The sequence below is a fragment of the Palaemon carinicauda genome, chromosome 25 (assembly GCF_036898095.1).
Source record: "Palaemon carinicauda isolate YSFRI2023 chromosome 25, ASM3689809v2, whole genome shotgun sequence".
NCBI classification, from domain to species: domain Eukaryota; kingdom Metazoa; phylum Arthropoda; class Malacostraca; order Decapoda; family Palaemonidae; genus Palaemon; species Palaemon carinicauda.
The window spans coordinates 104,914,947-104,942,695 of NC_090749.1; the positions used below are offsets into that span (position 1 = coordinate 104,914,947).

At 44.3% G+C, this 27,749-nt stretch overlaps 1 protein-coding gene across 1 annotated transcript in view; it reads right to left on the reverse strand.

The window, feature by feature from the left end:
* Nucleotides 1-683: 683 nt before the first annotated feature.
* Nucleotides 684-27,749, reverse strand: part of LOC137618796 (uncharacterized) — a 38,012-nt gene continuing 10,946 nt past the window's right edge. Inside the window, exons 3-6 of the mRNA XM_068348995.1 lie at nucleotides 22,128-22,316; nucleotides 6,278-6,398; nucleotides 5,053-5,902; nucleotides 684-3,198 (exon numbers count right to left, since the gene is read on the reverse strand). Coding sequence (XP_068205096.1) covers nucleotides 3,188-3,198; nucleotides 5,053-5,902; nucleotides 6,278-6,398; nucleotides 22,128-22,316 — 1,171 coding nt within the window. The 3' untranslated portion in view covers nucleotides 684-3,187. The remainder of the gene's footprint in view (nucleotides 3,199-5,052; nucleotides 5,903-6,277; nucleotides 6,399-22,127; nucleotides 22,317-27,749) is intronic.

The window sequence follows — 27,749 nt, forward strand, 5'->3', positions numbered from 1 at the left end:
CAATGAACTATTCATGTAAACAATTCTATGAAAAAACACTTCAACTTTTACATAAAAAAAATGTTTCGTTACATATAAAAAATGTAAGAGATTCTTCAAAATTCTAGCGAGTGGAAAACGGTTTGTGTTCGAGTACAAAAACTGCTACATTACCTTAAAACAGACTCAGTTACTGTTATAAAATCTATGCGCTATTCATTACCGTCATATAATATAATCTTTGTATACTTCAATTACTTTAAAACAAAGTAACAATTCAATATCTATTAAATATTTACGCTTGATATCTGGATGAAAACATGGAAGACAACACTTTAACACGATACAAAGGTTAGCATGAAAGCGGAGTACGAAATAAAGGCATTCTTATATTTCGTATATACGATTCTGTTCACGGCAGAAATAAAACGGAATTTGATGTAGGAAAAATCTATTTTTGGGCTCGAGCCATGTCGTGCTGATGGAAGGTCCCTTCGGCAGCTTCCTACTGTGTAATATTTCTGCGAGTGATATTACAAGAGAATTACCGTCAGGTATCACGGAGTTCTAACCCCCGGAACGACTATCCGGAGATATCGTGTATAATCGGATACGTCCCTGATTATACACGATATCTTAGGGTAGTTGTTCCGGGGGTTAGAACCCTGTGATAGCTGACGGTAATCCTCTTGTTTTTTGCAGAAATATTATACAGTAGGAAGCTGCCGAAGGGAACTTCCATCAGGACGACATGGCTCGAGCTGAAAAAGTAACTTCTAAGCTGATATACACAGAGGAAGCGGTACCATCGTTACATCACCTGAGGTAAAGGTTTCTTCAATAATTTATTAATTTAAACAACATGGAGAAGTTGGGTCAGTTTAACATTGCATATTTTCATATTGGGAACATCAAAGTTTTAATAAACTTTAGAAAAACCCAAAAATATCTAACATTTTCTTGCAAATAAATGCAACTTTCAGAAATAGAGAGCAACATTTTATCATTCAATGTTTCAAATCTGTAAATTATACATTTTAAATGCTAGTGGTGTAACATCTCCTGTATCTGCCATCGCTAGATAAAACTACTTAAAAATCGTGTTTCGTCTCATCAACGGGACGTCGACTCTCGAGACTTACCAAAATGATTGATTCCTAAATACTGGGTGAAAATAGTTTACCAGGTAAAGGGCTAAGAGATTGCTGAACTGGCGATAAATATCAATTGGCCAGGCAGATAAATTCTGTAAAAATATTAATCTCTCAAAGAACTTGTACGCTATAAAACACTGCTTCGAGTTATCGAAATCCAGGAGGCTGAGTCGAATACGTAAGAACGAACAGTTAGAATTTATGTTTCATTAACCTACAAAGATAGACACTAATGGAAAATAAATAAATGATGTACCTCCTTTAAAAACATCTTTAGTTACGCTCTGTGGGGAACAGAAGCCCATGCATTTCCCTTGCCTTAGACATTCCAGTTCTATGAAAATATCAACGAAATATCTACGGATGTTATCGAGTAATGGTGACCTTACAGTACAGGTACTCATGATAATTGGGGAGTGTCGCAAGGTACATCAATAAGTGCTGTACTAATGTAAGAGTTTATGACGTTTGAACACATGACATTACATTACCTACTTATGATATATATGACGTCCTTGAGTTATGAAGGAGATCAGTTCCTACGACGTGTTGTAACTCGAGTGTCGGTGTAAGTCAGAACACATACACTGCAAGAGCAGTGCTGTACGTAAGCATCGAAGTCACTCAACCACGGCACTATGAAATGGCAACATTATTAAGACCAAAAAACAAACGGAGGACATAAATAAGACAAAATGAAACAATAACATAAACAATAATACAATTCCTTCATGGGAGCTAAACTGTATCCGCGAAATGTACGTCAAAGCCATCATTACCCTGAGGACTTACCGTAAATATTGATCGGACACTGGAATGGAACAGAGTGAAAATTCCCACAACTCTAAACTTCTCCATTGTTTGGCAGCAAAAGAACAGATGGATATGCGAGACTTGGACAATGGAAGCTATATTAAAAGCCCACAGTTTCTCTATTAAGTTAAAAGATTTTGGGCAGCAAGATGGAAGCTGAAGAACAGGGATGAAGGTCAAAGGGGAGGTTAAAAAACGTACGTTGAAAAGGCTCTTCAATAATGCCCAAAATTCCTCGTATGAGGTGCACCAAACACACTACAGTAGGGAGGTAGTAATGGAATATACGTAGGCATACAGTATATGTACTGCACCGCATACGTAATGTATACGTACAATATACGTACAGTATATGTACTATGTACATACAATATATGAACTATATACATACAGTATACATAGTATATACGTACAGTATACGTACTATGTACGTACAGTATACGTAACGTGTACGTACAATATACATAACGTGTACGTACAATATACGTACAGTACTATGTACGTACAGTATACATAACGTGTACGTACAATATACGAACAGTACAGTATACGTACTATGTACGTATAGTATCCGTAATGTGTACGTACAATATACGTGCAGTACTATGTACTTACAATATATGAGCTATGTACATACAGTATATGTACTATATACGTACAGTATATGTACTACGTACGTACAGTATACGTAATGTGTATGTACACTATACGTACAGTACAGTATACATACTATGTACGTACAGTATACGTAATGTGTAATGTACGTTCAGTGTATGTAATGTGTACGTACAATATACGTACAGTACTATGTACTTACAATATATGAACTATGTACATACAGTATACATACTATATACGTACAGTATACGTGCTATATACGTACAGTATACGTATTATGCATGTACAACATAAGTACTATGTACATACAGTATACGTACAATATACGTACAACATAAAACCAGTTCCCATTTGACGTCAGCACTATCGCAAGTAAAACTTAACATTTGAACAATGAATAAGTGAAACCGGAGGGAACAGAGGGGGGACTCACTTCAATTCCTGATGCCCAACTAATTTATCAATCTGTAATGACCCATTATACGTAGAGAAGAGAACACACCAGGGTATCGTATCACGTTATTTACGTAAACATTACACAACAAGGATAACGTTTTTATGTATAAATGCAAAATGTGGAAGCATTTTAAAAACACGAGGTCTATATGCTCGGATCTGTCCTGTCACCATTGCCCTGAAAAGAAAAAAGAAAACAAGGATTAAAACAAAAGTACGACAATGTAAATACCGTACAGCTACCTTATGACCTGAATCTTTAAAATAACAATCGGATGTCCTTTCGACAATAATGTTGATGATTAAAATATCAAGAACGATCACTCAAACAAGATGTACGTTATTACTTAATGAAATACAAGACAGATGCCTCTGTTTTAACGGGTTTACTCAAAAATCATCTTTTTCAGTTTTGCTTTTTAAGTTGAAACTTACGCACAAATTCAGTTACGAATTCACTCCTACTTTGTTTAATGTCTTCAGAGTCTCTTCATTTCCAAAACAACTTCTGGCTAACATTATAGACTATGAGTAATTAACTAAAATTAACTGACAATAAAGAAATAGTCGCTTCTCTATATAAAAAGAAGCTACAGCTGTAGGAATCTTATACATCTATAGGATTGGTCATTAATATTATCCAGAACATTTGACTAAAACAAATGGCGATTAAGGAGTGTGAAGTAATACATTGGATTTCCAAGTTATTCATATTAGACGTAAAAACTCCTCAACTTCAGGAGCTGCTTTTCGAAGCACCTTTTTCTTACAAGACTTTCTACAAATTAAGACATCTTAAAATGCACAGACCAGAATCTAACCAAGTGAAGAATACATTCGCTAAGTAATAACGAAATTATGAATGAATCGACAACATAGATTATGATGTATAATACTTTTGAAGCGTTAGAATAAAGTTGGAAGGAGGACATGAAACGAAGACTAGAGGGCCACTCAGTAGAGTGCAGACCTCTATTGCAGCAGCTTATTTCTCGACCTTTTGCTCAACCTTGACCTTTGACCTTGACATGTATTAATTAGCATGGATTTTCACACACTCATATATGAACCAAGTTTGAAGTCTTTATGGCAACGATGTCCAAAACTTATGACTGATTACGTGAATTGAACATTTTCCTTGACCGTGACGTTGACCTTCCAAAATTTAATAATTTCTAGCTTTTCACATAACAGTTAATCCCTCAAAGTTTCATTACTCTACGATTAAAATTGCGGCTAAGAAGTTGTTCACAAACGAACACACAAACAGGGGTGAAAACCTAACCTCCTTTCAAATAGATCCAGGAGTCTATAAAGGGAAAATTACCAAAGGCTTTCAAAGGATTTGCTGTATCTATAAATTTGGGTCAACTGGACTAGCAATGGAGCCTGGGAAGTTAAAGTGTTGGACAACAAAACGGAAGATAGGAAGTGAGAACACAGGTATAGTCGAGGGTTAAAGATCAAACGCAGCAAGGGCTCGGAAGTACGTAGCAAAGACACTAAATTTAGCATTACCAGTAGGAATCAAACCCAAAGCCTTCTGAATGCTAGTTCAGTACTATACCGCTATGCTATGCTGTTCCTTGAAGAGGAAGAAGTCTGAGTTAAATATCTATTGGACAGGGAATTCCTTGAATAGTATTTGTGCCATAGTTAAAATTACAATTACTTGGGTTCCATCTGAAGACTCAAATCGCCTCGGACAGAAATTACAATGTGCGACTAAAATTGAATGAATACCCGGAATGTTTAGCTTAATCCACAAATAACCAAACACGCTTTGGTGAAGACTAATCTACCAAATAAAAAAAAGTAGAGAAGAATCTGAGATAAAAGCCAAAATGATCGTACATTTCAAATCTACCCAACAAAGAAATTAAAATTAGCTGAGAATGTCCTATCTGTTGACTATCAACATCCTCCGGTGTTTGCCATAAACAAATGCATGTTAGCATTCTACATTTAAGTGGAAAATAGTTCACATCTGTCTACACATTCCTCCAAAACATAGTAAGTGCCAGTTGCTTACCAATGATTGGCTGAAGATCCGAATTCTGATTATGGGGCAGCTGCTCGTGCGGCGAAGACGTTTCGGTGTGATGAACTATATTCCCGGCCTGAGACACTTGTTGCTGCTGCTGATGCACGAGAGAAATCTGATGAGCCTGCTGCTGGGCGTTCGTCGTTTGATGCGCCATCGTCAGCTGTTGCTGAGACGTCTCCACACCCTGCAGCCCGTTGCTCGGCTGATGGATTATGCCTAGCTGCTGTACGTCCTGGGGCGGACCGCTGCCCGGTTCGTGTCGGTGTCCCACCGACAGGGTTTGCTGTCTGGGCTGCTGGTGGTGGATGACAGACAACGGCTGAAGCTGTTGCTGCTGACTCGGCTGCTGGTGGATGACGGTCATTGGCTGTTGCTGCTGTTGTTGCTGTTGCGATGGTTGTTGCTGCAGTTGCTGCTGCTGCTGCTGGTGTATTGCCGTGAGATGGTGATGCTGGTGGGATATGGGTTGCTGCTGCTGTTGCTGCTGCTGCACCACGGACCCGGACTGGGGCTGCACGACAGCGTACGTCCAGACGTAAACGGGAGGCGACGCGCCCTGGGAGCCCTGGAGGACCGTGCGGTGCGGCACGGGCTGGAACTCCGAGTTGGAGGAAGGTATCAGCACCTGAGACGAATGAGAGTTGGCCTGAGAAGCGCTGTCCATGACGGGACAGGTCCAGAGCAACTGGTCCTCGCTCCTCACGACGGAGTTGCTCTGATCGACGTCGGCGGCGACGGTCGTCAGCCGGGATAGGGATTCTTGCTGCTCCGGCTTAAGCTGCTGCATCGACTGCTGCGGCTGCTGTATGAGGTGGGGCTGTGTTTCGACAGGGACCTTCAAGGTAAAAAGCTACGGTCAGTTTCATTGCAGCAATTCGATATCAAAGGGTGGACCTACTATGATTCTGGGTCCTCAAATTACAAAGATTCGGAGACACAAATACAAATCCAAATGAAATCGTAAATCTCAGATATTTTCAATATGAAACAGAGCTATTTGTTGACATCTGCAACTGAAAATCGTAGGCATGTGAGTTAGGTTAGGCCTACCTTAGGAAAAAATTTAACAAAGTTTGACTTATAAATAGGTTCTTGGAACCCATTAAGTTTGTAAGTTGAGGACATTATCAAGTATTCTCATAATTAATGGAAATAAGTGATTTTACAATTCAACACAAAAGCAATACTATACAAAAGGTAAGAGACTCACGTGAGTAACATTGCTGGAGGGAGCTGCGTATGCATCGACGGGTACCGCGCGGTGTTTCTTCTGCCTCTTGGGCTGCGCCACATTAACCCCTTCCGCATTATCGAGCGAAGGCTTCGAACACCTGGAAGACAATGTTGCAAACTTTGTTAATTTGGTTTTTCATAAAGAATTTAAATAATTTCTAACATAAATAATTACCTTACAATTATCCTATCTGAAATTGTCTGAAACAACAGAGTCACTGTACACAGTATCATTCTTCTTCGCTTATGTGCACTCTTTGATCCAAGAGCTTCCAAGCCTTGACTTATAGATGGCCTCTAGTCTAGAGCAAGCCGCTGTACAGAAGCCTCGGCATCAAGCCACGGGCTAAGCAAAGTCGTGGGATGATTTTACCGACTTAGGGCTTGCTGCAGAGAAACTACTGTATTAAATATGGATGGATGGAGTGAAGGAAGCTCTGGGTGATAGGAGGATAGATGTGAGAGAGGCAAGAGAGCGTGCTAGAAATACGAATGAATGGCTAGTGATTGTGACGCAGTTCCGGTAGGCCCTCCTGCTTCCTCCGGTGCCTTGGATGACCGCGGAGGTAGCAGCAGTAGGGAATCAGCATTATGAAGCTTCATCTGTGGTGGATAACGGGGGAGGGTGGGCTGTGGCACCCTAGCAGTACCAGCTGAACTCGGTTGAGTCCCTTGTCGGCTATCCCCCAAAATTGGGGGAAGTGCCTTGGTATATGTATGCATGTAAATATGGAAATCAAGAGTAACTCAGGATAAATAATATCTTTGAATATGGATTCGTATGGAAGGGACAAAGTGGAGGAAGAAGGAAAGAATAGAATAACGAATAAAGAAGAAAGGAAAATGTGAGTACCTGTAGATGAAATGCTTTTAGTACCGACCAAATAAAATACAGACTCAGATATAGACAATAAAGGGGGCATCCCCTTCCAAAAAAATGCAGCGACAGGATGATGGAATACGCGGAAGGATAAGGAAGGCAGAACAGAATGGTTTGAAAACTGTTGCGATTAATTCCAACATGATTTTTAAGTATAATAGGAACTATTTTCATGGCACCATGCATCTTTTCACAAGTATTACATTTAGCACAAGAGGAATTCCTAATATTGTGGTTTTTCCTATGATACGAGCATAAGCACAGATTTTTTTTTTTATGCAGACTGTTAGAACTATTTTACCTGATAAATATGATTGTGTTAGTGTCCGTTTAATTCCACAGACTCAACTAATCATATATTATCATTATCATTATTATTATCATTATTTTAACTTGCTAAGTTACAACCCAAGTTGGAAAAGCAGGATGGTATAAGCCCAGGGGCTCCAACTGGGAAAACAGCTCAGTGAGGAAAGGAAATAAAGAAAAATAAAATATCTTACGAGCAGTAACAACATTAAAATAAATATTCCTTGAATAAACTATAAAAACTTTAACAAAACCAGAGGAAGGGAAATAAGATAGAATAGAATATCTGTTTGTTTTCAGATTAAGACCTTACCACTTGTGGGTTACCAATCCATAAAGAAATATTCTTGACTATATAAAAGCAAATATAGTGCCGAACAGGCCATAAGAGAAAAGAATAACCATTACAGGAATACATGAGAGTTTGGAAATGATATTTTAATTATAAAATAAATTTTTGAATATACTTACCCGGTGAATATATAATAGCTGCTGCTCCAGCGGCTCGACAGAAAAACACACAAAAACTCGCGAGCGATCGCTATGAAGGTTGCGGGTGTGCCCACCAGCGCCAACTATCGGCCAGATACCGCATATGCATGTAAACAAGCCTCAATTCTTCTCGTCCCGCTGCGTCTCTATTGGGGAGGAAGGGAGGGCCTTTAATTTATATATTCACCGGGTAAGTATATTCAAAAATTTATTTTATAATTAAAATATCATTTTTAAATATCTAACTTAGCCGGTGAATATATAATAGCTGATTCACACCCAAGGTGGTGGGTAGAGACCAGAGTTAATTAAGTTTACAGCGTATATGCTTAGAGTTTTTGACAGTTATAATATAACAAAACCCAAATATATAGGTACCAAGTAAGGAAGTTGACTTAGACGATTACTCTGCCTTGTAAGTCTGTCTTCCTCACGAAGCCCAGCGATCCTCTTAGGATGCTGAAAGACTCCCAGGAGCTGAAGTATCAAGGGCTGCAACCCATACAACAGGACCTCATCAAACCCCTAATCTGGGCGCTCTCAAGAAAAGACTTTGACCACCCGCCAAATCAACCAGGATGCGAAAGGCTTCTTAGCCTTCCGTACAACCCAAAAAAAACAATATTATAAAACATTTCAAGAGACAGATTAAAAAGGATATTGGAATTAGGGTAATGTAGTGGTAGAACCCTCACCCACTACTGCACTCGCTGCAACGAATGGACCCAGTGTGTAGCAGTCCTCGTAAAGAGTCTGGACATCTTTTAAGTAAAATGACGCGAACACTGACTTGCTTCTCCAAAAAGTTGCGTCCATAATACTTTGCAGAGATCTATTTTGCTTGAAGGCCATGGAGGTTGCTATAGCTCTTACTTCGTGCGTCTTAACCTTAAGCAAACATCGGTCTTTCTCATTCAAGTGAGAATGAGCTTCTCGTATTAAAAATCTGATAAAATATGACAAAGCATTCTTTGACATAGGCAATGATGGTTTCTTAACTGAGCACCATAATGCCTCAGATCTACCTCGTAAGGACTTAGTACGAGCTAAATAGAACTTAAGGGCTCTAACAGGACATAACACTCTTTCCAGTTCGTTGCCTACGATCTCTGATAAGCAAGGAATATCAAAAGATTTAGGCCAAGGACGAGAAGGCAGTTCATTTTTGGCCAGGAAACCAAGTTGAAGTGAACAAGTGGCTTTTTCTGTAGAAAAGCCGATGTTCTTACTGAAGGCATGAAGTTCACTGACCCTTTTAGCCGAAGCCAAGCACACTAGGAAAAGTGTCTTGAGGGTGAGATCCTTCAGGGAGGCTGAATGTAATGGCTCAAACCTGTCTGACATGAGGAACCTTAGGACCACGTCTAAGTTCCATCCAGGAGTTGCCAAACGACGTTCCTTAGAGGTCTCGAAAGACTTAAGGAGATCTTGGAGATCTTTATTGTTGGAAAGATCTAAGCCTCTATGCCTAAAGACCGAAGCCAACATGCTCCTGTAGCCCTTAATCGTGGGAGCTGAGAGGGAGCGAACATTTCTCAGATGTAAAAGAAAATCTGCGATTTGGGCTACAGAGGTACTGGACGAGGACACAGATGCTGACTTGCACCAGTCTCGAAAGACTTCCCACTTTGACTGGTATACTCTAATGGTAGAAGCTCTCCTCGCTCTTGCAATCGCACTGGCTGCCTCCTTCGAAAAGCCTCGAGCTCTTGAGAGTCTTTCCATAGTCTGAAGGCAGTCAGACGAAGAGCGGGGAGGCTTTGATGGACATTCTTTACGTAGGGCTGACGTAATAGATCTACCCTTAGAGGAAGACTTCTTGGAAAGTCTACCAGCCATCGAAGTACCTCGGTGAACCACTCTCTCGCGGGCCAGAGGGGAGCAACCAACGTCAACCTTGTCCCTTCGTGAGATGCGAACTTCTGCAGTACCTTGTTGACAATCTTGAATGGTGGGAATGCATATAAGTCCAGATGAGACCAATCTAGGAGAAATGCGTCTATGTGTATTGCTGCTGGGTCTGGGACTGGAGAGCAATAGATTGGAAGCCTCTTGGTCATCGAGGTGGCAAAGAGGTCTATGGTGGGTTGACCGCAAGTGGCCCAAAGACTCTTGCACACGTCCTTGTGGAGGGTCCATTCCGTGGGAATTACCTGACCCCTCCGACTGAGAGAGTCTGCCAAGACGTTCAAGTCGCCCTGGATAAACCTCGTTAACAGGGAGATGTCTCGATCTCTTGACCAAATGAGCAGGTCCCTTGCGATCTCGTACAGCGTGAGGGAGTGTGTGCCTCCTTGCTTGGAGATGTACGCCAAAGCTGTGGTATTGTCGGAGTTGACCTCTACCACTTTGTTTCGAAGGAGACTTTCGAATTTCATCAAGGCCAAGTGGACTGCCAAAAGCTCCTTGCCGTTGATGTGCATGCTCCTCTGACTTGAGGTCCACAGACCTGAGCATTCCCGACCGTCCAGGGTCGCACCCCAACCCAAATCTGACGCGTCTGAGAATAATACGTGGTTTGGGTTCTGAACTGCTAGGGAAAGTCCATCTCTCAGACTGATATTGTTGTTCCACCATTTCAGGCATGCCTTTACTGGTTCGGAGACCGGGATTGAGACCGTCTCTAACGTCTTGTCCTTGTTCCAGTGAAAGGCTAGATGGAACTGGAGAGGCCGAAGGTGTAGTCTTCCTAGCGAGACAAACTGCTCCAGGGATGATAGAGTTCCTACTAGACTCATCCAATTCCTGACTGAGCACCGTTCTCTCTTCAACATTAGTTGGACTTTGAGCAGGGCTTGATCTATTCGGGTGGCAGACGGAAAAGCCCGAAAAACTGGACTGCGAATCTCCATCCCTAAATATAGTATAGTTTGGGATGGAATCAGCAGGGACTTTTCTAGGTTGACCAAAAGTCCCAATTCCTTGGTCAGATCCAACGTCCAATGAAGATCCTGCAGACAGCGATGACTGGACGAAGCCCTGAGAAGCCAGTCGTCCAAGTACAGGGAGGCTCGAATTCCCGATAAATGGAGGAATTTTGCCACATTCCTCATGAGCCTCGTAAACACGAGAGGAGCAGGACTTAGGCCAAAGCACAGGGCCCGAAACTGGTATACCACATTCCTGAAAACAAACCTCAGAAACGGTTGGGAATCTGGGTGTATAGGAATGTGGAAGTACGCATCTCGTAGGTCGAGAGAGACCATCCAGTCTCCCTTTCTGACCGCTGCTAAGACTGACTTCGTGGTCTCCATAGTGAACTTTGTTTTCGCAACAAAAACGTTGAGCGCACTGACGTCTAGCACCGGTCTCCAACCTCCTGTCTTCTTAGGGACTAGGAAGAGACGGTTGTAAAACCCCGGTGATTGAAGGTCCGAGACTTTCACCACCACTCCCTTCTCTAGCAACAGAGACACTTCTAGGTTTAGGGCTTGTCTCTTTGACTCCTCTCGGTACCTGGGAGAGAGGTCGATGGGAGTTGTCACTAGAGGAGGTTTGCGTACAAACGGAATTTTGTACCCCTCTCTGAGCAACCGAACAGACTGTTGGTCTGCGCCCCTCTTCTCCCAGGCCTGCCAGAAGCTCTTCAATCTGGCTCCTACCGCTGTCTGAGGTTGTGGGCAGTCAGACTCTGCCACGTGAGGACTTGGCTCCTCTCTTCTTTCCTCTCTTTCCCTCGGCACGAGTACTTCCCCTGCGGGGAGCTCTACCACGAAAGGGCGGGATAAATCTGGATGCCGGAGTCTCGATCCTGGGTCTTACAGCAAAGGATGTAGAAGGAGTCCCTTTGCGAGCAGAGGACGCCATCAAGTCATGGGTGTCCTTCTGCACAAGCGAAGAAGCTATGTCCTTAACCAATTGTTGCGGAAACAAAGACGTTGATAAGGGAGCAAAGAGCAGTTCTGATCTCTGACAGGGAGTAACTCCTGCCGAAAGAAAAGAGCAAAGGGACTCTCGCTTCTTTAAGACTCCCGACGTAAAAGAGGAGGCGAGCTCATTGGAACCATAGCGGATGGCTTTATCCATACATGACATTATAAGTAAGGAAACATCTCTATCAGCCGACGAGATCTTCCTACTTAAAGCTCCTAATGACCAGTCAAGGAAGTTGAAAACTTCAAAGGCCCAGTATACGCCTTTCAGCAGATGGTCAAGGTCCGAGGAGGACCAACTAATCTTCGAGCGTCTCATGGCTAGGCGGCGGGGAGAGTCTACGAGGCTTGAGAAGTCACCCTGGGCAGAGGCAGGGACTCCCAAGCCAAGAACTTCTCCCGTGGCATACCAGACGCTCGATCTAGACGAGAGCTTTGACGGAGGGAAGGCAAAGGCCGTCTTCCCCAAACTCCTCCTGGTATCCAACCAGTCGCCTAAAAGTCGTAAAGCTCTCTTGGAAGAGCGAGAAAGCACTAGCTTAGTAAAGGCTGGCATGTTAGCAGGTAAGCCTAGAGCAAACTCAGACGGTGGCGAACGAGGAGCAACGGTAACAAAGTGATCGGGAAAAAGCTCCTTGAAAATTAACATGACTTTCTTTAAGTCCATTGAAGGAGGAACCGTTCTAGGTTCGTCTACATCCGAAGGATGATCATCATGATGAGGGTCAGCAACGTCCTCATCTGAAGGATCTTCATCCGACAACTGCTGAGTAACAAGCAAAGGGGTTGGCAATGCTTGACACGCAGAGTCCACACGCACTGGTGCATCAGTAGCAGTCCAGGACACTACGTCATGTAACTGCTTAACAGCCTGATTGTCAACAACAACAGGAGCGGGAGGACGCTCGACGTCAACTCGAGACTGTTTTGACTGCCTAGACTGAGCAGTCAAAACAACTCTAGACTGCGGTGGTTGACGCTCAGCGTCAAAACAAGTCAACTCCGCTGGTTGGCGAACGTCCTGAACGTCAACAAGAGCATTAGGAAGTGGCTGAACGTCCATATGCGGCTGAAAGTCAACACGTGACTGCATCGAGTGAGGCTCTACAAAGCGTGACTGACGTGACTTAGTAACGCCAACGTCAACAGGACGAGTAAAGGCTCGTTTGGGCGGCTGAAGGCCAGGATCTCGATAAGCTAAGCGGCGAGGATCATCGTGAACCTTTTCAGCAGAATAGTCTTCCATAAGGGAGGCGAGCTTGATCTGCATGTCTTGCAGTACAACCCATTTAGGATCAACGGGAATGGGTGCGGTAAAAGACGGGGTTAACGTCTGAGATTGCACAACCTTGCCTACACCAAGACTCTCTGAGCCTGTGTAACGTTGCTGCTTAGGCGGCGAGCAGTCTTCCGATGACTGCAAAGGGTCAGAGCTGTCCCAATGGCTACAACCAGGACGCTGGACCTGTCCTGAAGGGACCGACTTTCGCTTCAAGGGCCTTGAAACCTTGTTCCACGGTTTCTTATGCGAAAAGCCTTCGGATGACGAGGAGAAAATGGTCTATCTCGTCTTATGGTAGGGGCGGTCTTGATGAGACACGCCTGTTACCATAGAGGGAACGTCTGTTCGCTGATCAAGGCCTCTCGAACCCATAAGTCGTACGACATTACTTCTCCCTGGGCTTGGGAGCTTGCAAGAGGTCTCGGACTAGGCGAACGACAGGCACGAACAGACGAACCCTCGGTCGCAACACTGAAAACACTTTGCGCACTAATCACTTTCCCACGATTTTCCGCTGTGGCACTCTGACACTTTAGCTCTTTAACGTCAGCCATGAGTTGATTACGATCTGTAGCTAACGACTCAACTCTTTCACCCAAAGCATGAATGGCACGTAACATGTCCCGCATTGATGGTTCCTGAGTGCCAGTAGAGGGTTCAGGCACAACCACTACAGGGGAAGGATTAGGTTCAGGGGCATGGGGAGAGGAAAAATCTACTGATCTAGAGGAACTCCTCCTCACCCTATCTCTCTCTAGCTTACGAGAATACTTGTCATATTCGAGCCAATCGAATTCCGAAAGGCCCACGCATTCCTCACACCGATCTCCTAATTGACAGGTTTTACCCCGACAATTAGAACACACAGTATGTGGGTCGAGAGAGGCCTTTGGAAGACGCCTATTGCAATCCCTAGCATTACACTTACGAAATCTAGGAATTTGAGAAGCGTCAGCCATTTTGAATAGTCAAAGAAAGTCCAAAAAACAATCCAAGTCATCAACAATTAAATCTGTCCAAAAAAGAGTTCAAGAGTTTAAGTTGAGGAAAAACACCTGCACTGCGAAAGCTCAAACCAAAATGAAGTACTTCACCAAGTCTGTTGAAAAAACTCCAGGTTATACAGCGCGTAATGATACGTCTTGTCGTTAAGGCCGACAGAGAAGAATTGAGGCTTGTTTACATGCATATGCGGTATCTGGCCGATAGTTGGCGCTGGTGGGCACACCCGCAACCTTCATAGCGATCGCTCGCGAGTTTTTGTGTGTTTTTCTGTCGAGCCGCTGGAGCAGCAGCTATTATATATTCACCGGCTAAGTTAAATATTTAAAAATCCCTTATATACAAAATACAAAGGTACTGTACCAGTCTCCACTTAACCCTTTTACCCCTAAAGGACGTACTGGTACGTTTCACAAAACTCATCCCTTTACCCCCATGGACGTACCGGTGCGTCCTTGCAAAAGAGTGCTATTTATATTTTATTTTGAATATTTTTGATAATTTTTTTGAGAAACTTCAGGCAGTTTCCAAGAGAATGAGACCAACCTGACCTCTCTATGATGAAAATTAAGGCTGTTAGAGCAGTTTAAAAAAAATATACTGCAAAATGTGCTTGAAAAAAAAAATAACCCCTGGGGGTTAAGGGTTGGAAAGTTCCAAATAGCCTGGGGGTAAAAGGGTTAACATTCCCATATTATGTAACTACGTAAGCTGTATTTGGTCTAAATAACTGAGAATGCCCCATAACTAAAGATATATATCAGTTAGGTAAAAGGGGGGTTAAGTTGCGACTACTTCTGTTAGATACGTGAGATTTCAAGCCTATGTGTTATAACTTTTCTCTCTTCATTTAGCGTAATATATCTGTCTTCTATCTGAAGGTTGTGATATAACCAGTTTATTCTATTATTATTATTATCATTACTAGCCAATCTACAACCCTAGTTGGAAAAGCAGGATGCTATGAGCCCAAGGGCTCCAACAGGGAAAATTAGCCCAGTGAGAAAATGAAAAAAGGCAATAAATAAATTACAAAAAAGTAATGAACAATTGATATAAGATATTTTAAGAATACAGTAGTAGCAACATTAAAATAGATCTTTCATATATAAACTATAAAAACTTTAACAAAACAAAAGGAAAAGAATTTAGATAGAATAGTGTGCCCGAGTGTACCATCAAGCAAGAGAACTCTAACACAAGACAGTTGAAGAAGACCAATGGTACAGAGGCTCTGGCACTACCCAAGATTAGAGAACAATGGTTTCATTTTGGAGTGTCCTACCTAACCCCTGTGAAATGATATTTTGATTATAAAATAAATTTTTGAATATACTTACCCGGTGAATATATAATAGCTGACGTCTCCGACGGCTCGACAGAAAAACACAAAAACTCGCGAGCGATCGCCATGAAGGTTGCGGGTGTGCCAACCAGCGCCAACTATCGGCCAGATACCGCATATACATGTAAACAGCTCCAGTTCTTCTCATCCCGCTGGGTCTCTATCGGGGAGGAAGGGGGGGCCTTTAATTTATATATTCACCGGGTAAGTATATTCAAAAATTTATTTTAGAATCAAAATATCATTTTTAAATATTAAACTTAGCCGGTGAATATATAATAGCTGATTCACACCCATGGTGGTGGGTAGAGACCAGTATTAATACAGTTTACGGCGTATATGCTTAGAGTTTTTGACAGTTATATTATAACAAAACCCAAATAAATATAGGTACCTGGTAAGGAAGCTGACATTGACGATTACTCTGCCTTGTTAGTCTGTCTTCCTCACGAAGCCCAGACATCCTCTTGGGATGCTGAAAGACTCCCAGGAGCTGAAGTATCAAGGGCGGCAACCCATACAACAGGACCTCATCAAACCCCTAATCTGGGCACTCTCAAGAAATGACATTTGACCACCCGCCAAATCAACCAGGATGCGAAAGGCTTCTTAGCCTTCCGTACAACCCAAAAACAAGATTAAAAACATTTCAAGAGACAGATTAAAAGGATATTGGAATTAAGGGAATGTAGTGGTAGAACCCTCACCCACTACTGCACTCGCTGCAACAAATGGACCCAGTGTGTAGCAGTCCTCATAAAGAGTCTGGACATCTTTTAAGTAAAATGACGCGAATACCGACTTGCTTCTCCAAAAGGTCGCGTCCATAATACTTCGCAGAGATCTATTTTGCTTAAAGGCCACGGAAGTTGCTATAGCTCTTACTTCGTGTGTCTTAACCTTAAGCAAGCAACGGTCTTTTTCACTCAAGTGAGAATGAGCCTCTCGGATTAAAAATCTGATAAAATATGACAAAGCATTCTTTGACATAGGTAATGATGGCTTCTTAACTGAGCTCCATAAGGCCTCAGATCCACCTCGTAAGGACTTAGTACGAGCTAAGTAGAACTTAAGAGCTCTTACTGGACACAGTACTCTTTCAAGTTCGTTGCCTACGATCTCTGACAGGCAAGGTATATCAAATGACTTAGGCCAAGGACGAGAAGGCAGTTCATTTTTGGCCAGGAAACCAAGCTGAAGTGAACATGTGGCTTTATCTGTGGAAAAGCCGATGTTCTTACTGAAGGCATGAATCTCACTGACCCTTTTAGCCGAAGCCAAGCACACTAAGAAAAGTGTCTTGAGGGTGAGATCCTTCAGGGAGGCTGAATGTAATGGCTCAAACCTGTCTGACATCAGGAACCTTAGGACCACGTCTAAGTTCCATCCAGGAGTCGCCATACGACGTTCCTTAGAGGTCTCGAAAGACTTAAGGAGATTTTGGAGATCTTTATTATTGGAAAGATCTAAGCCTCTATGTCGAAAGACCGAAGCCAACATGCTCCTGTAGCCCTTAATAGTGGGTGTTGAGAGGGAGCGAACATTTCTCAGATGTAAGAGAAAATCTGCGATTTGGGCTACAGAGGTACTGGAAGAGGACACAGATGCTGACTTGCACCAGTCTCGAAAGACTTCCCACTTCGACTGGTATACTTTGATGGTAGAAGCTCTCCTAGCTCTCGCAATCGCTCTGGCTGCCTCCTTCGAAAAGCCTCGAGCTCTTGAGAGTCTTTCGATAGTCTGAAGGCAGTCAGACGAAGCGCGGGGAGGCTTTGATGAAGATCCTTTACGTGGGGCTGTCGTAAGAGATCTACCCTTAGAGGAAGACTCCTTGGAATGTCTACCAGCCATTGAAGTACCTCTGTGAACCACTCTCTCGCGGGCCAGAGGGGAGCAACCAACGTCAACCTTGTCCCTTCGTGAGAGGCGAACTTCTGCAGTACCTTGTTGACTATCTTGAATGGTGGGAATGCATACAAGTCCAGGTGAGACCAGTCCAGTAGAAACGCGTCTATGTGGATCGCCTCTGGATCTGGGACTGGCGAGCAATAGATTGGGAGCCTTTTGGTCAACGAGGTGGCAAAGAGGTCTATGGTGGGTTGACCCCAAGTCGCCCAAAGACTCTTGCACACGTCCTTGTGGAGGGTCCATTCCGTGGGGATCACCTGACCTCTCCGACTGAGACAGTCTGCCAAGACGTTCAAGTCCCCCTGGATGAATCTTGTCAACAGGGAGATGCCTCGATTTTTTGACCATATGAAGAGGTCCCTTGCGATCTCGTACAGCGTGTGGGAGTGAGTGCCTCCTTGCTTGGAGATGTACGCCAAACCTGTGGTGTTGTCTGAATTGACCTCTACCACTTTGTTTCGAAGAATGCTCTCGAAATTCATCAAGGCCAAGTGGACTGCTAATAGCTCCTTGCCGTTGATGTGCATGCTCTTCTGAACTGAGGTCCAAAGACCCGAGCATTCCCGACCGTCCAGAGTCGCACCCCAACCCAAATCCGACACGTCTGAGAACAACACGTGGTTTGGGTTCTTGACTGCTAGGGACAGACCCTCTCTCAGACTGATGTTGCTGTCCCACCAGTTCAGGCATGCTTTTACTGGTTCGGAGACCGGGATTGATACAGCCTCTAAAGTCTTGCTCTTGTTCCAGTGAGAGTCTAGATGGAACTGGAGAGGGCGAAGGTGAATTCTCCCTAGCGAGACAAACTGCTCCAGGGATGACAGAGTCCCTACGAGACTCATCCAACTTCTTACTGAACAACGTTCTCTTTTCAGCATGAGTCGGACTTTGAGCAGGGCTTGTTCTATTCGGGTGGCAGACGGAAAAGCCAAAAAAACTAGACTGCGAATCTCCATCCCCAAATATAGAATCGTCTGGGATGGAATCAGTTGGGACTTTTCTAAGTTGACCAAAAGTCCCAACTCCTTTGCCAGACCCAACGTCCAATGTAGATCCTGCAGACAGCGATGACTGGACGATGCTCTGAGAAGCCAGTCGTCCAAGTACAGGGAGGCTCGGATCCCCAATAGATGGAGGGATTTTGCCACATTCCTCATGAGCCTCGTAAACACGAGAGGAGCAGGACTTAGGCCAAAGCACAGTGCTCGAAACTGGTACACCACATTCCTGTAAACAAACCTCAGAAACGGTTGGGAATCTGGGTGTATAGGAATGTGGAAGTACGCATCTCGCAGGTCGAGAGAGACCATCCAGTCTCCCTCTCTGACCGCTGCTAAGACAGACTTCGTGGTCTCCATCGTAAATTTTGTTTTCGTAACAAAAACGTTGAGCGCACTGACGTCTAGCACTGGCCTCCAACCTCCTGTATGCTTTGGGACTAGGAAGAGACGGTTGTAAAACCCCGGTGATTGAAGGTCCGAGACTTTCACCACCGCTCCCTTCTCTAGCAACAGAGACACTTCGTGATGTAGAGCTTGTCTCTTTGACTCCTCTCGATACCTGGGAGAGAGGTCTATGGGAACTGTTACTAGAGGAGGTCTGCGTATAAAAGGTATTTTGTACCCCTCCTTGAGCAACAGAACAGACTCTTGGTCTGCACCCCTCTTCTCCCAGGCCTGCCAGAAGTTGTTCAGTCTGGCCCCCACCGCTGTCTGAGGACGTGGGCAGTCAGACTCTGCCACGGGAGGACTTGGCTCCTCTCCTCTTACCTCTCTTTCCCTCGGCACGAGAGCCTCCCCTGCTGGGAGCTCTGCCACGAAAGGGCGGGATAAACTTAGACGCAGGAGTCTCGATTCTGGGTCTCACAACAAAGGATGAAGAAGGAGCTCCCTTGCGAGCAGAAGCCATCAGGTCATGTGTGTCCTTCTGCACAAGCGAAGCAGCAATGTCCTTAATCAGCTGTTGTGGAAACAAGGCAGCCGATAAGGGAGCAAAGAGCAGTTCCGATCTTTGACAGGGAGTAACTCCTGCTGAAAGGAAAGAGCAAAGGGTTTTTCTCTTCTTCAAGACTCCCGACGTAAAGGTGGAGGCGAGCTCATTGGAGCCATCGCGGATGGCTTTGTCCATACAGGACATAATAAGTAAGGATACATCTTGGTCAGCAGACGAGATCTTCCTACTTAATGCTCCTAAAGACCAATCTAGAAAGTTAAAAACTTCAAAGGCCCTGTATACGCCTTTAAGGAGATGGTCAAGGTCCGAGGAGGACCAACAAATTTTCGAGCGTCTCATGGCCAGGCGACGGGGAGAGTCTACTAGGCTTGAGAAGTCACCCTGGGCAGAGGCAGGGACTCCCAAGCCGAGAACTTCTCCCGTGTCATACCAGACGCTCGATCTAGAAGCTAGCTTAAAAGGTGGGAAGGCAAAGGCCGTCTTCCCCAAACTCCTCCTGGTAACCAACCAGTCGCCTAGAAGACGTAAAGCCCTCTTAGAAGAGCGAGAAAGCACTAGCTTAGTAAAGGCAGGCTTGGTAGCAGCTAAGCCTAGCGCAAACTCAGACGGAGGCGAACGAGGAGCAACAGTAACAAAATGATCTGGGAAAAGATCCTTGAAAATCATCATGATTTTCTTAAAATCCATCGAAGGTTGTACAGCCTTAGGTTCTTCTACATCAGATAAAACGTCCAAAGGATTATCATTAGGAGGAGGATCAGCAACGTCCTCATCTGAAGGAACCTCGTCCGACAACTGATGAGTCTCAAGCAAGGGAGAGACCTGCCTTGGTGGCAATGCTTGACAAGCAGAGTCCACACGCAAAGGAGCATCAGTAGCAGTCCAGGACGCTACGTCATGTAACTGCTTAACGGACTGACTAGCAACAACAACAGGAGCGGGAGGACGCTCGACGTCAACTCGAGACTGCCTTGACTGCCTAGATTGAGCAGTTAAAACAACTCTTGACTGCGGTGCTTGACGCTCAACGTCAAAACAAGTCAACTTAGCTGGTTGGCGAACGTCCTGAACGTCAACACGAGCATGCGGCAGCGGCTGAACATCCACAAGCGGCTGAAAGTCAACACGGGACTGCATCGAGTGAGGCTCTAAGTTACGTGACTGACGTGACTTTGTAACGTCAACGTCAACAGGACGAGCAAAGGCTCGTTTGGGCAGCTGACGGCCAGGATCTCGATCAGCGTAACGGCGAGGATCATCGTGAACCTGCTCAGCAGTATACTCCTCCATAAGAGAGGCAAGCTTATTCTGCATATCTTGCAGGACAACCCATTTAGGATCAACGGGAGTGGGTGCGGTTCGAGACGATGGTAACGTCTGTGACTGCAAAACATTGCCTAAACTAAGACTCTCGGAGCCCGTGTTACGCTTCTGTTTAGGCGGCGAGCAGTCTTCCGATGACTGCACAGGGTCAGAGCTGTCCCAATGGCTACAACCAGGACGCTGGACCTGTCCTGAAGGGACTGACTTCCGCTTTTAGGGTCTCGAAACCTTGCTCCACGGTTTCTTACGTGAGAAGCCTTCGGATGACGAGGAGAAAACCGCCTCACTTGTCTTATGGTAGGGGCGGTCTTGACGAGACACGCCCGAAACCATAGAGGGAACGTCTGTTCGTTGGTTAAAGCCTCTCGTCCCCATAAGTCCTACGACATTACTTCTCCCTGGTGCATGGGAGCTTGCAAGAGGTCTCGGACTAGGAGAACGACAAGCATGAACAGACGAACCCTCGGTCGCAACACTGATAACACTTTGCGCACTAATCACTTTATCCCCACGATTTTCTAATGTGGCACTCTGACACTTTAACACTTTTACATCCGCCATGAGTTGATTACGGTCCGTAGCCAAAGATTCAACTCTCTCGCCCAACGCTTGAATGGCACGCAACATATCCCGCATTGATGGTTCATGAGTGCTAGTAGAGGGTTCAGGCACAACTACTACTGGGGAAGGATTAGGTTCAGGGGCATGGGAGGAGGAAAATTCTAATGATCTAGAGGAACTTCTCCTCACCCTATCTCTCTCTAGCTTACGAGAATACTTATCAAACTCTAGCCAGTCGAATTCCGAAAGTACCACGCACTCATCACACCGATCTCCTAATTGACAGGTTTTACCCCGGCAATTAGAACACACGGTATGTGGGTCGAGAGAGGCCTTTGGAAGACGTTTGTTACAATCCCTAGCATTACATTTACGAAATTTAGGAATTGGAGAAGGGTCAGCCATTTTGAAAAGTCAAAGAAAATCCAAAAACAATCCAAAGCCATCAACAATAAAATCTATCCAAAAAAGAGTTCAAGAGTTTTAATTGAAGATAAAAACACCTGCACTGCGAAAGCTCAAAACCAAAAAGAAGTACTTCACCAAGAAGGACGAAAAACTCCAGGTCAACAGCGAGTAATGGAATCAACTTGTCGACAAGACCGACAGAGAAGAACTGGAGCTGTTTACATGTATATGTGGTATCTGGCCGATAGTTGGCGCTGGTGGGCACACCCGCAACCTTCATGGCGATCGCTCGCGAGTTTTTGTGTTTTTCTGTCGTGCCGTCCGAGACGTCAGCTATTATATATTCACCGGCTAAGTTTAATATTTAAAATTGCGAGGTCTGACTACACTAGGGCATTTTCGCTTTAATAAAATAAGAGGATCCTAAGATCATTAATCATTCGTTAGATGTCGCGTAATTTACATCAACTACGGAACCTCTTTGGTACGTACTTCCTGACGTTGTGGCCGAGCTCGCCGCATCTTCCGCACTTTATTCTCGAGTTGGTCACTCGCCCGATGTGACTAAGCTGGGGGCTCGACGCCAGCCAGCTACGCTTCAGCTCCAGGCATAAGTTTCCGTAGCGGCTGATGACGGTCGGGGCCTTCTTGAAGGACGGCAGCGAGAGTCCCGTTATGTTTCTATAGAAGAAGAAGAAAACATTTGATAACGGGTAATTTCTATAATGAATTCTGGAGGAAATAACACAAAAAAAAAGATCAACATGGATACGAGAGCAAACTAAAGTAGAGGATATTCTAACAACACGTAAGAAAAAGAAATGGACATGGGCAAGACATATGAGAATGACAGATATTAGATGGACATTAACCCTTTTACCCCCAAAGAACGTACTGGTACGTTTTACAAAACTCATCCCTTTACCCCCATGGACGTACAGTACCGGTACGTCCTTGCAAAAAAATGCTATAAATTTTTTTTTTTTCATATTTTTGATAATTTTTTGAGAAAATTCAGGCATTTTCCAAGAAAATAAGACCAACCTGACCTCTCTATGACAAAAATTAAGGCTTTTAGAGCAATTTAAAAAAATACTGTATACTGCAAAATGTGGTGGGGAAAAAATAACCCCTTTGGGGGTTAAGGGTTGGAAATTTCCAAAGCGCCCGGGGGTAAAAGGGTTAAGAATAACAGAATGGGTCCCTAGAGATTGCAAAAGAAGCAGGGGAAGGAAGAGAAGACGATGGAATTACAAGCTAAGACAATTTGAGGGTGTGGTCTGGCGTAAAGAGATCATAAAAAGACAAAAGTGGAAGGACATGTCTGAGGCCTTTGTTCCGCAGCAGACTAGTAACAGCTGATGATGATGAATTGTTATTCAAATACAGAAGATCACAGAGGAAAACACAGTAAACTCATTCAGTAGGAAATAAGACATTATCACAAATCTCAAAGTATTTGCACAAACAAATATTTTCGTCAATGAAGATTAATTTCTAGGACAATACATATATAACTAAACAACAGCTTATTACAAAAGAAATGACTGACTTTTACATTATATAATAAACTACACTTTATATTATAGTTTCAGTAACATGTAAGTTTTGTTCTAGAAATGCTAAAATAAAGTGTCTATGGAATTTTGATTTGTTTTCCATTTAAAATCTAGATCATTCAGTCCCATACAATGAAAATTTCATTTTCAATGCTAAACTATGGACTAATAATGGCTATTAATCAAATAAGTAACTTATCCTAAGTTTTAAAAAATATAAAAAAAATTTCAAAGTAATTTGCATTTCTCCAACCTATACAAAACAAAAGTCTTTTGATTAGGAGTTCGTCTTCAGCGAGAGCTGTAACGGCTACGAACCTTTAACAAGGTAGTTACAGTAGTTAGTGGAAGGTGAGTTGGTTTGCATAGTTAGGAAAAATGTTATTTTTATAATAAAATAAATTTTTGAATATACTTACCCGGTGATTATATAAGCTGCAGCTCTGCTGCCCGACAGAAAAACTCTACGTTCAAAATCCGCCAGCGATCGCTATGCAGGTAGGGGGTATACTTCTACAGCGTCATCTGTCGTGCAGGTACTCAGTACTCAATGTAAACACAGAACTCAATTTTCTCCTCGTTCCACTGCGTCTCTATTGGGGAGGAAGGGAGGGTCCTTTAATATATAATCACCGGGTAAGTATATTCAAAAATTTATTTTATTATAAAAATAACATTTTTCAATATTAAACTTAGCCGGTGATTATATAAGCTGATTCACACCCAGGGGGGTGGGTAGAGACCAGCATTAATTGTTTACATTATTATGAGCTAAGGATTTTGTATTTCATTTAAGCAGTTATTCAAAATAACAAACATAAAATAAATAAGTACCTGGTAAGGAAGTCGACTTGAACAATTACTCTGCCTTTTTTAAGTACGTCTTCCTTACTGAGCCTCGCGATCCTCTTAGGATGCTGAGCGACTCCTAGGAGCTGAAGTATCAAGGGTTGCAACCCATACTACAGGACCTCATCAAAACCTCTAATCTAGGCGCTTCTCAAGAAAAGAATTTGACCACCCGCCAAATCAACCAGGATGCGAAAGGCTTCTTAGCCTTCCGGGCAACCCAAAAACAACAATAAAAAACATTTCAAGAGAAAGATTAAAAAAAGGTTATGGAATTAGGGGAATGTAGTGGTTGAGCCCTCACCCACTACTGCACTCGCTGCTACGAATGGTCCCAGGGTGTAGCAGTTCTCGTAAAGAGACTGGACATCTTTAAGATAAAAAGACGCGAACACTGACTTGCTTCTCCAATAGGTTGCGTCCATTATACTCTGCAGAGATCTATTTTGTTTAAAGGCCACTGAAGTTGCGACAGCTCTAACTTCATGTGTCCTTACCTTCAGCAAAGCATGGTCTTCCTCATTCAGATGGGAATGAGCTTCTCGTATCAACAGTCTGATATAATAGGAAACTGCATTCTTTGACATAGGCAAAGAAGGTTTCTTAATAGAACACCATAAAGCTTCTGACTGTCCTCGTAAAGGTTTAGTTCGTCTTAAATAGAACTTAAGAGCTCTAACAGGGCATAAGACTCTTTCTAGTTCATTTCCAACCAAATTTGAAAGGCTTGGAATATCGAACGATTTCGGCCAAGGACGAGAAGGTAGCTCGTTTTTGGCTAGAAAACCAAGCTGTAAAGAACATGTAGCCGTCTCAGATGAAAATCCGATGTTCCTGCTGAAGGCGTGAATCTCACTGACTCTTTTAGCTGTTGCTAAGCAAACGAGGAAAAGTCTTTAAAGTGAGATCTTTAAAGGAGGCTGATTGTAGTGGCTCGAACCTTTCTGACATAAGGAATCTTAGTACCACGTCTAAATTCCAACCCGGTGTAGCCAAACGACGCTCCTTCGAGGTCTCAAAAGACTTAAGGAGGTCCTGTAGATCTTTGTTGTTAGAAAGATCTAAGCCTCTGTGACAGAAGACTGCTGCCAACATGCTTCTGTGGGATAGTGGGAGCTGAAAGAGATCTTTCCTTCCTCAGGTATAATAGGAAGTCAGCTATTTGGGTTACAGAGGTACTGGTCGAGGATACTGATACCGACTTGCACCAGTTTCGGAAGACTTCCCACTTCGACTGGTAGACTCTAAGAGTGGATGTCCTCCTTGCTCTAGCAATCGCCCTGGCTGCCTCCTTCGAAAAGCCTCTAGCTCTAGTGAGTCTTTCGATAGTCTGAAGGCAGTCAGACGAAGAGCGTGGAGGCCTGGGTGTACCTTCTTTACGTGTGGCTGACGTAGAAGGTCCACTCTTAGAGGAAGAGTTCTGGGAACGTCCACCAGCCATTGAAGTACCTCGGTGAACCATTCTCTCGCGGGCCAGAGGGGAGCAACTAACGTCAACCTTGTCCCTTCGTGAGAGGCGAACTTCTGCAGTACCTTGTTGACAATCTTGAACGGGGGGAATGCATAAAGGTCTAGATGGGACCAATCCAGTAGAAAGGCATCTATATGAACTGCTGCTGGGTCCGGGATTGGTGAGCAATATATTGGGAGCCTCTTGGTCATCGAGGTTGCAAAGAGATCTATGGTAGGTTGGCCCCATGTGGCCCATAGTCTCTTGCACACATCCTTGTGTAGGGTCCATTCTGTTGGAATGATTTGACCCTTCCGACTGAGGCAATCCGCCATGACATTCATGTTGCCTTGAATGAACCTCGTTACTAGAGAAAGGTTTAGATCTCTTGACCAGGTGAGGAGGTCCCTTGCGATCTCGTACAACGTCATAGAATGGGTCCCTCCTTGCTTGGAGATGTACGCCAAGGCCGTGGTGTTGTCTGAGTTCACCTCCACCACTTTGCCTTGCAGGAGGGACTTGAAGCTTTTCAAGGCCAGATGAACTGCCAGTAGCTCCTTGCAGTTGATATGTAACGTTCTTTGATTCGAGTTCCAAGTTCCCGAGCATTCCCGACCGTCTAATGTCGCACCCCAGCCCATGTCCGATGCGTCCGAGAAGAGAACGTGGTTGGGGGTCTGAACAGCCAGGGGCAGACCCTCTCTGAGGTTGATGTTGTCCTTCCACCAAGTCAGTGATGACTTCATCTTCTCGGAAATGGGGATCGAGACCGCTTCTAGCGTCTTGTCCTTTTTCCAGTAAACAGCTAGGTGAAATTGAAGGGGACGGAGGTGTAGTCTCCCTAACGAAATGAACTGTTCCAGGGATGAAAGCGTCCCTATCAGACTCATCCACTGTCTGACTGAACATCGTTCCTTCTTTAGCATGTTCTGGATGCATTCTTGGGCTTGACTTGTTCTGGGGGCCGACGGAAAAGCCCGAAAAGCTTGACTGTGAATCTCCATCCCTAAGTACACTATAGTTTGGGATGGGACCAGTTGGGACTTTTCCATATTGACCAGGAGACCCAATTCCTTGGTCAGATCTAGAGTCCACTTTAGATTCTCCAGACAGCGACGACTGGAAGAAGCTCTTAGAAGCCAGTCGTCCAAATAGAGGGAGGCTCTGATATCCGCTAAATGCAGGAATTTGGCAATATTCCTCATCAGCCTCGTAAATACAAGAGGAGCTGTGCTTAGGCCAAAGCACAGGGCTTGAAATTGGTAGACAACCTTTTCGTAAACGAATCTCAGCAAAGGTTGGGATTCTGGGTGGATGGGGACGTGAAAGTAAGCGTCCCTTAGGTCTAAGGAGACCATCCAGTCTTCCTTCCTGACCGCTGCTAGAACGGACTTTGTGGTCTCCATGGCGAACGTCTGCTTTGTGACAAAGACATTCAGCGCACTGACGTCTAGCACCGGCCTCCACCCTCCTGTCTTCTTTACCACTAAGAAGAGACGGTTGTAGAAGCCCGGGGATTGATGGTCCCGGACTTTGACTACCGCTCCCTTTTCTAGTAAGAGAGACACCTCCTGCTTCAAAGCTAGTCTCTTGTCTTCCTCTCTGTACCTGGGAGAGAGATCGATGGGAGACGTTGCTAGAGGGGGTTTGCGTACAAACGGGATCTTGTACCCTTCTCTGAGCAACTTCACAGATTGTGCATCTGCGCCCCTTTTCTCCCAGGTCTGCCAGAAGTTCTTGAGTCTGGCTCCCACTGCTGTCTGAAGAAGGTGGCAGTCAGACTCTGCCCTTAAAGGACTTGGTACCTTTCTTCTTCCCACGTCTCCCTTCGGCACGAGCACCTCCTCTGCTGGAGGCTCTGCCACGAAAGGGCGGAATGAATCTGGACGCTGGAGTGTCCATCCTGGGTCTAGACAAGGTAGGCAAAGGGGTGGCTTTGCGGGCAGAGGACGCAACCAGGTCATGAGTGTCTTTTTGAATCAAGGAGGCAGCAATCTCCTTTATCAAGTCCTCTGGGAAAAGGCACTTTGAGAGAGGAGCAAACAGAAGTTCCGATCTCTGACACGGTGTTACTCCAGCTGACAGGAAAGAGCAAAGGTTTTCCCGTTTCTTGAGGACCCCGGAAACGAACGAAGCCGCAAGCTCACTGGATCCGTCACGTATGGCCTTGTCCATACAGGACATAATGAGCAAGGAAGCTTCCTTGTCAGAAGGGGAGATCTTCCTGCTCAAAGCTCCCAGACACCAGTCCAAAAA